The sequence below is a fragment of the Gossypium raimondii genome, chromosome 4, assembly GCF_025698545.1.
Source record: "Gossypium raimondii isolate GPD5lz chromosome 4, ASM2569854v1, whole genome shotgun sequence".
Classification (NCBI taxonomy): domain Eukaryota; kingdom Viridiplantae; phylum Streptophyta; class Magnoliopsida; order Malvales; family Malvaceae; genus Gossypium; species Gossypium raimondii.
In genome coordinates this window covers 47,211,550-47,221,383 of record NC_068568.1, presented here as the reverse complement: position 1 = coordinate 47,221,383, position 9,834 = coordinate 47,211,550, and the positions used below count along the sequence as shown (strand labels likewise).

Here is a 9,834-nt window from a genome sequence, read left to right as displayed (position 1 = left end):
ACATATATTAACATCAATTTTAGTTTACAAATTTAACCTTAAATAAATAAATTATAAAATATATAATATAAGGGCAATGTTGACCATTGCCACCCACTATCATCTAAATGGCTTAATTGCCATTTAAAACCCCTATTTTTGAAAGACAACAACAATTGGGTGCTTTTAGACTTGACCCCTATTTTTTTTATTTTACGCGATTAAGTTATTTTCTTTAGTCGGATACTCAAACGACGAAATTAAATCATGAAATTTTCACACAAGTAAATTCACACATAATAAACACAGAAAATAATATTAAAATATTTTTAAGACTCGAATTTGTGGTCTCGAAACTAATGTTCTGATTAGGGTGAAAATCGGACTGTTACACCAACCACTTGAAGATCGCCCATCCTAACAGCGCTCAAGAGAACCTGGCTCGAATACCAGATTGTAAAACTAATAGCTGACAAACGACAGAAAATAAAAAGAATAAATAACTCAGAGGAAGAATGAGATTGCAAAGGGATGATAATATTATTCAATGAAATGATTGTATATTTATAGACTTAGCAAAGACCTATTTTTAGGCAAACAAATTCACTAAAAATTTGGTAACAACCAAATAAATAAGTAACCAAAAATAGCTAATAAATAAATAGAGAAAATATGGAGATAGAGTTGTTCAACAAATGACCAGATGTTGATGTTGATATCTTCAATATTGGCAGGTTTGGGAGCAGGACGGTAGGAAACGCTATCGAATCGGCCTTTCTCCAAGAGTTGAACAATGGCGTAGGCCTCTTTCTCTGCTGTCTTGCTGAGCAGGTAACGAGACTTGAAGTTGGGGCAGAGTCCGATCAAACACCTTTCATTTGCTTTCTCTTCAGCTTCCTTTAACTTGGTTTCAGCCATCTCAAAGATCTTGTGATCAACCATGGTCAACCATTTGTCCACGTCGTTGCAAATCGTATGGCCTTGGAGTTTAGCAGCATCAACGGATTGCTGGACTCTCTGTCTTTGCATCTTTTAGGTCGTTCACTCTCTCCCTGAGATTCTCAAGGTTGGTTTCGTAGTTTAGGAGGTAAGTCATCCATTGTTTGATGAGATCAACTGCCAACTCCCCAGCTTTTCCGCCAATCGACGCAATGCCAGCTTCCATTTCTTTCTCTTTCTCAACTTCTGCTAAAGTAAAGAGGGCCCTGTTTGTTTTATAGATAACCAATACATTCAAGTGAACGAGAGACTAGCTGTCTTGTAAAATAGGACTATAGAAATGGTCAATGGTTAATAAATTATTGTAATTTCTTGGTTTCTTCCCCTCCTAACCATACCGACCGGGCAATAAAGGATTCAGTTTGTTGGGAATGTGAAGCTATGCACAAATATCTCTGAAAACTATTGGCAACAATAAAAGGAGAGAGAGAGAGAGCGACCATTGAAATATGCTCTGTCACTTAACTTTGACCAAAAGAAACTCTTAAACTAACTACTACGAGTTTAGAATTGCTGTTGCTGCTGTGGCATATATTGTTTTATTAAGAAAATTAATTTTATTTATGTAAAAATGGTTTTAAAATTTTCTTCAAGAAAGTAATTCATCCTAAGAGAACTTTTATTTTAATGATTTCAAAATTTATAAATGTTGAATAATGTTTTATATTTAAAATAAAATCTAAAATATGTAAAATTCTCCTTTTAGTGTTTGTAATTTGGGGAAGGTTTTGTTTCTGAGGGAAGACTGAAAAAGTTAAAAAGGACTGTTTTTCTCTTCTTTGTCAGGAGATAGAGACTTTAAGATTCAACGAAACTGCGTTAGGGAAAAAATCCAACTCAATTCCAAATTTAAAAAATCGGATTTAAGTAACTTGAAATTTAAGTTGAATCTAGCATTTTCGTCTATATATATTTATATTTTTCTTAAATAAATTAATTTAATAAAATTACAATTAATAATTCCAAATGATTTTGCATACAAAACAAATATGGAAACAAATATTAACTCGTTATCTAATACATAGATAGGATCCTAAATCCATCGCGGATTATGCGTATACTTTAAGTAAAAAGTTGAATTCAAATAAATACATTCACAATAGTAAAATCCAATCCATAATCCAAGAAATGAGAAAATATTGGTATTACATGATAAATAGAAAATAAACGTGATAATCGACCGTTTATCTTTATGATGAGTGTTGATAGTTACCGTTAAAGATAAAATTAAAACAAGTAGTTAATTTTTTTGTAATTTGATGTCAATGAAATCAACATTTCGCCTTACTTCTCATCTGAAGCATAGTAAACTATTTATTTACTAGGGAAAAGAAAGAAGGTTTGCCAAAAGAAAACAAAGCATAAATATGTAGGTGAAACATAAACATCGAAAATTTTAAACTCAACCACCTAAACATACTGATTCTGAGTCTCCCACATCCTCTTCAATTACCGCACTCTTATCTTCCCTAGTTAGGCTCATGCTTGATGCTGATGACCCCGCTATCTCTGAGACTCCTTTGTTCAGAAAGATCGCCTTCCGCTTCCGTCTGCTATGCTGCCATTTGCTCATTAGATCGGAAACCTCAACCCGATCATTTCTTCTGCCGCCCATTACTGGCTCTCTCAATTCCTCTACGCTTGCATCTCTTTCGACACCTGCTGATGCTGTGAATGGAAAGAATAGCTGTCTAAAGCAACCGACGAGAAGTATGAGGAAGAACATGTATACATAGAGCGATGTCCATACAGACAAGGTCCACTTCCAATTGTGGACCAACTGTTTAGACCATGGCAACTGTGAGTTCATGATGATTTCCGCTTCGTACAACTGTGGAAGCGACAAAGTTCCGGCCCTCGGAGCCAATGTTACCCTCACGGCTTCACTTCTGGGATATTCTTCTTTATATCTCAGTATCTCAATCTTCACCTTTTGCGTCTCACTTGAAATTCCGAGTAAGAGAGGTATAGCCATAAAAAATGTACGTGCAAGCCGAAGTGGTAGACTTGTAAAGCGCAACATAACAGGCTGGCTAGACTCACCAATTACATCTCCATTGATTGATAGCAGTTCTGCATTCAACTGATCAAACAAACACTATGGTAGATTACATGCTTTGTAACCATCAAAGACACCCAAAGAGTTGGGGTCGAAATGCACCACATTAGCTTATATCAGCAACAAACAGAGGGAGGGTAGGCCTTTCACTATTAGTAAACAAGTTGTCTACACGTGTAAGAGGCTTCTATCCTTACTTCACATTGCCAAATCTAACCCATCATGGGCTTAGCATGTCTTGTGAATTACCTTTCAGCTAACTCATTTTATTAGTTTTTAACCCATCTTGCCTTAAATTTAGATACCCTCTTTTTCGGTCTAGTAAAAAATTTAATTGGAATTTTAAAGAACGGTGTCAACTGGGGGTGAAAAGAGATAATTCAATCCACTATGAACAAAAAATTGGAAGAAGTAAGAATAAAATCAGAATACCTGAAACATTCCAATTTCTCTGTTGAAATCAGATTCAGGCATCAAAAGAAGCAAATAAACATGAATGGTATGACCAACGGGAACACCCATCTGCTTCTTCCTATAACAGCTGCCATCAAATCCACCTCCACCAGCACAAAACACCGCCGTAGGATTCACCTCTGTGTAATCAAAGAACAATTTTTCTCTAACGAAAACAGGCTCCTCCGCCCAAAGTTGCACCAACCCAATTCCCACAAAAGCAGCCAAAACCATCAGAAAAACCAACACCATGCACATTTGAGCAGCACCAACAAGTCCTAACCCAACTCTCTTGACCAAGACGGTGCTACCGTGGGTGATGCTGGAAGGTAGCTTTTGAACCACCGTTTCGACGTTGGCTGTCGTCTCTTCGGCACGGCGGTAGGACTCAAAGGCCGCCCATAAGAGGGTGAAGAAAGGGGAAGAAAGAGTGGTGAAACAGTTGTAAAGGAGATCAGCTTGAAGAGATACTAAGGTATTGAACCAGTCAGCTGGTTTTGGTGCTTCTACTACTTCTGCTTCTTTCTCCTCCATTTCAGGTGATGAGAGCATGAGAGAAAGTGAGACTGAATTTGTGTGTTTGGGGATTGGTATGACCCAACTGCAATGTAAAGTTGCTTTTGCATGAGCAAAGAAACGTGGAGACAAGCCAAGGTAGACTATCGACAGGTGTTATTCAATCTTGAATTTCCACAATATTTTAGTTTTGGGAATATTTTTCTTTTCAAAAAAAATTAATGTTTTTTCGGCAAATGATTTTTTTTGGATTTTCTATTAATTTAAATTTATTGCTTAAATAACTCAGCTTTGAATTTAAAACAAACTTTTACCTTTACTAATAAATATTAGATGTTGTAGCAAAGCTCTTAAGAATCTATTCATCTCGAAATCTACAATCATTACAAAAATATAGCTATCAAACTCTAAATATGAATTATAAAATTAAAAAATATATATATAAAAACTTTACTTGTTTATGGTACTACCTATTTTTTTATCCAATTAATGCAGAGTAAAATTATTAAAAATAATAATTAAGTATAATTTAAATATAAAATTATTTTATAATTCAAATATTATAAAAATAAAATAAAATTTGTACAATATTCTTCAACCAAATATTTGTACAATAAAAAAGTTCACATATTAAAAGTTTTGCAATTTTATTTTACTTTTCGTAGATAATATAGAATTAATATCAATATATTAGATTAGATTGTAAATGCATTATTTATAAATACGGAATATAAATTTATTATATAAAACTTAAACTAGATATTTAATTTTTTAATTTTTCGGTTAATAAAAGAAGTAGCATTTTAAATATAAAATAATTAAATATAAATTTTAGCCTTTTTACATATTAATATTTAAATCTGTTTAACAAAGGTATATTGTAACAAAACTAAAATTCTTATTTATAACTTGTTTGGTTACTCATAAAATAATTGGAGGAAAAATTTATTTATTACATGTATTACAATAGTTAAATATAAAATAAAAATAGTTAACACAAATTTAAAATTAAAGTGTAAACATCGTAGCTAGTCACCCAACTATTAAAAATTTTATTTTAGACACTCAAAATAGAAAAAGTTTTCCATTTAGGCACTCATTACATGGTTTGATTATTTTGGTTAATCTCATTAAAATCTCAAATAGAAATCTGAAATGATATTTTTTTTTCTTTTTCTTTTTCTTTTTGATTCTTTTATTCCTTTTTTTTATTCTTTTTCTTATTCTCTTTCTTCTTTTAACCCTAGTCGTCGTTGGTCGGAGAGCTTCACCATTAGTGCTTCAACAAATACAAAACCACTATCAAATGATAGGTCTCAACACCCTCTATCCATCATTCGATTTAGATTTTCCCAAAAGGCGACCAAAACCTACAAAATCCCAACCAAAAGTTCGAAGATAAAAACCCCAATCTATCGGCGTCCACCGTTGGATTGATGCAAGCCCGAGATATGTTGCTCTCCTCGACCCTTCTCTATTTTCACCGTTTGAATTGTTGAATGGAACTTCAATGCCCAAATAACTAAGAAGCCCTAAAAGATAAGTTCTCTGTATGTTTTTTTTTTCCTTTTTTATTCTTTATTTGATTTTTGCTTTGCTTTTTGCTCTTTGTTTTTTGCTTATTTTTATTTCATTAATCCTCTGTCGTAGGTTTAGATTTGAGGCTATTTAATTTTTTTTATTTGCTTTATTCAAATTGTGGTTTGATGGTTGTTGGTGTGTGGGTAAGGCTATGATTGGTTTAGTTTAAGGTTTGGTTTGGTTAACGGGTGAGGTTTATTGTAATGAGGGGAAGGGTGGTGAAATGGATAGCTTGAATGAGGTGGTGAAAATTGGTGGAGTGAATTAAGGTAGTAGGGTAGTATGGGGGAGATGGTGTGCATGAGTGAAGGTGAGAATTGGAAGAGAGCCGAAAGGGGGCTGGATTAGGGGTTGATGATGGTTGGTTGGTGGCACTTTAGTTCCAGGCGACAGTGAATGTGGATGCAAGTTAGTGGAAATGAATGTTGGTAAGGGAAAAAATGATTGACAAATGGGGTTGGTGATGGATGGGAGTTAATGGTACTTGGTTAGGGAGAGGTGGTTGTTCTTTGATGTTAGTGATGGTGAAAGTTGGGCAATGGCACAAATTTATTTCCTATTATATGGAAAATTAAAATTTATTTCCTATGACACAAATCTAGGTGTTCCCATGATATATTGAAGGGTAACAAAGGAGACCTTTTCTTATTTGTTAGATTGCATGAGATTGAAGCTTGTTGGATGGAAAACGAAAAACACTTTCTTTAGCGAGTATAATAACTCTAACTAAAAGCGTGCTTACGTCTATCCCATCCCATTCTATGCAAATAGTGTTGTTACCTAAGGGTGTGTGTGCCAAGATAGAAAAAATCATCCAGGGTTTCATTTAGGGCTCTACAGACGACAAGAAAGGGGTACATTTGGTGACTTGGAAAAATGTTTGCAGGGATGTCAAACAAGGTGGATTGAACTAAGGAATTTGGCCGATTTTAATCAAATTTTCCTTATGAAGATCACTTTTGCTCTGGTGCAGAATGAACAACACTTATAGGTGAGGGTTTTACGGCATAAATACAAGTGGAGTTGCACAATTCCAACATTTATTGATAGGAATAATTGTTCTTGTATTTGGAGGGGGATTGCCCAAGTCTAGGGTCATGTAAAGAGTGAAATTTGCTAAAGGATGGTTGCTTGACTATGAGCCACTGATTGAGTTAGTTAAGGCTAACACTATGGTGCTGTAAAGTTCCACTTCTATGGCTTTGATGATGAATGTTGATGGGTCATGGAAATGGGATCAATTTGAGCATTTTCTCTCAAATCATGGTAAGGATAGAATGGTAGATGTTTTTTCGCCTTTAAAGGATGAAGGTGCAGACCTTAGGGGATGAAGATGGGACTCGAAGAAACACTTCACTGTCAGGTCAACTTATAAATCTATGCAACATTCTTTAAATAATCAAGACCAGCTTTGGGAAACTATTTGGAGGGTTAAGGGGCCACAGTGCCTTCAAAGTTTACTTTGGCTCATTGGTAATAAGAAATTGTTAACAAATGTTGAACGCACACGGAGGTATATGTAAGACAAAACATATTGTTATTTCTCTGATGCGACGATTCAGGATATCGAGCATGTATTTTAATCCAGTGTCAAAATTTTTTCTATTTGGTCTGTCATCGTGAAACCAGATAAACTCGATATGTTTATGAAGTTGGACATTAACTCTTGGTTATTGGTGAATCTATCAAAGAATGCCCATTTTGCATTTGATAATAATTACTGGGATAGTAGATTCAGTCTAGTTTGTGAACTAGATAGAAGTCATTTGCGTATCTAAAAAGAAAGGACATTAAATACAGTGTTGACAATCAAGTCTTCTTGAAAGTATCCCCATGACAGAAGGTGTTAAGGTTCGGTTGAAGGGTAAGCTAAGTCCGAGATTCAAGGACCCTATCGAATCCTTAGGAGAATCGATCCAATTGCATACCAACTCGAATTATCATTCGAATTGGATCAAATTCATGACATTTTTTATGTTTCCATGTTGAGAAGATATCATTCTGACCCTTCTCACATAGTTCCCATTGAAGAAATTGAGATACGACCGGATTTATCCTTTGAGGAGGAACCAATGAAAATTCTAAAACATGATGTAAAGGTTCTGATAAGGAAGCAAATCCCTCTTATTAAGGATCTGTGACGGAACCATGGAGTCGAGGAGGCCACATGGAAAATAAAAGACACGTATATTCGAACTAGGTAAATTTCGAGGATGAAATTTATTTAAAGAGGGAAGAACTGTAACACCGCAAAATACATAGGGTTAGAGTTAATAAAATCACTGAGAAATGAGCCTTATTCTTGATGGTTAAGATCTTAGTTTATTACCTAGAGAATAAAGGTTCAAGCCCCACTCTTCCCATTTTCTTCTCTTTTTTTTCAACAACTAAGGAACAAAATCAAACTAGTATATATATTAATATGGTAAAAATAAGCCAAGTATGGGCAGCAGCCCAAATGGTAAGACCTTGCATTCCCTCTTGCTACCTAGGTTCATGTCATATCAGTCTCCCTCCCCATTTCTTTTTTTGGACGACAAGAAGGGTTATTTACCCAATCAACCCCTCTAATTTTGAAACCCTAAGTATTTAATAACTTTATCCTAATTATACATTGATTTTAATTCTTTTTCAACCCTAAATTGAATTATTTTCTTTTCCTTTATTTCTTTCCTTGTTCTTCTTCATCTCCCCCTTTGCAATTATTTTCTTTATATTGTTGGAAATTTTATTTTGATCTCGAGTTTGAAATCGAGCCTCATTTAACCGATCTTCTAATTAGTTTAACAACCATTGAATCACGTCTTAAACATTGCCAAAATTTGGTAATAATATTTCAATTTCGACGTTTAGATCTCAAAATACCTATAGGATTTTGTTCTCGTTAATTTCAAGATCGATTAAATGATCTTTTATGAATCTTGCCAATTTATCCTGAAATCTTTATAAATCTTGAAAATTGGTATTAATTCTTGTGTATTTGTCAGTTGAAAGACTCGTTGTAGGTATCTCGGATCAGATTTGGACACGAGGATCATCATTCGAGACCTCGAAAGTCAGGTGTGTGTTCTTTTACGAGAAAATTAAGGCAAAATCGAGCCTAGGTTAGATTACATGGCCAGCCACACAGGTGTGTGGGCCACACAGCCACCCTACACAACTATGTCCCCTTGAAACCCTAGTTTTTCTCTTTTCATACGGCCTAAGACCCCCCACAAGGCTATGTCACCCCAATAGGTTGAAGTTTCGAATGCCAGACGACCACAGTCTCTCACACGGCCTAGCCACACGGCTGTGTACCCCTTTCACATAGCCTAGGGCTTCTCACGCAATCCGGTCACACGACTGTATGTCCCTTGTAACTTAGAAATTACAGCTTTAACCTAGAATTTTATGTTTTGATCAGTTTAGTCCTTGAGTAGGTTTTGAACTATTCTTAGTGAGTTAAATTATGCAATTAGGTCCCCGGAAAAAGGAAATATGCTAAAATCTATGATTGATCGAATTAATGCGGTATTTATTAATATTTATGAATATTTGCATGAGTTATGAATAGTATATGTTACTTTTATATCTATATACTTGTGATTGTATGAATGACATGCCTTATATTACTGTCAATCTGAATACATGAAAAACTTGATTTCACTATTGATTTTCCATGTATTAGTACATCAAATGCTACCATACGTGATTTGTATTAAATATGTCGCACTGCACTGCATAGATTAGGATGATGTGATCGAAGGAAGTCTGGCAGTTTATCTATAATAATCACTTTTATTGTGCACCCACAGTCGAAGGTAGATTTCAACTGCAGGTACTGCTGTGTATCCATAGCCAAAGGTTGATTTCAACGACAAGATTATGTTGTAGAATCTACAGCCCAAAAGCAGTTTTCATCTGCAACACTTTTTGCTGTGAACCTATAGGCGAAGGTAGATTCCAACTACAGGAACTTGTTGTGTGTCCACAGCCAAATGGCAATTATTATATGCAAACTAGTAGTGGTTTATCCACATCTTGGGGTGTTGGAGAAGGGAGTTCTGGGGAACTCCCATTATAGTGTGTATCAGTGAGGTAGGATTTATTCTGTTTAAACCCGAAATTACATAGCATTTTTTAAATTATATGCATACAAAGCTGGAAATTATGTTATGAGGTGTATATATATGCTTGAATATATATATATCTGTGTATATACATGATTATTGTGGGCAAATATGAGAATTTGGTTGTTCTGAAAA

At 34.8% G+C, this 9,834-nt stretch overlaps 1 protein-coding gene and 1 long non-coding RNA gene across 3 annotated transcripts; one reads left to right on the top strand and one right to left on the bottom strand.

Moving 5' to 3' along the window:
- Nucleotides 1–2,266: 2,266 nt before the first annotated feature.
- On the bottom strand, nucleotides 2,267–4,090 carry LOC105780738 (hypothetical protein). 2 transcript variants are annotated; one of them, XM_012605226.2, is made up of 2 exons: nucleotides 3,470–4,090; nucleotides 2,267–3,076 (listed from the first exon to the last, which is right to left on the bottom strand). In XM_012605226.2, exons 1-2 carry the CDS (start codon nucleotides 4,040–4,042, stop codon nucleotides 2,381–2,383), a joined length of 1,269 nt encoding a protein of 422 aa, XP_012460680.1. In that variant the 5' UTR covers nucleotides 4,043–4,090; the 3' UTR covers nucleotides 2,267–2,380. The 2 variants fall into 2 exon arrangements, with proteins under 2 accessions (XP_012460680.1, XP_012460681.1); XM_012605227.2 differs by having other exon boundaries at nucleotides 2,267–3,061; nucleotides 3,470–4,087.
- A 1,072-nt stretch (nucleotides 4,091–5,162) lies between these two features.
- On the top strand, nucleotides 5,163–9,834 carry LOC105780242 (uncharacterized). The gene is made up of 2 exons (XR_001129234.2): nucleotides 5,163–5,556; nucleotides 8,575–9,834. It is a non-coding gene; the product is annotated as an uncharacterized LOC105780242 (long non-coding RNA).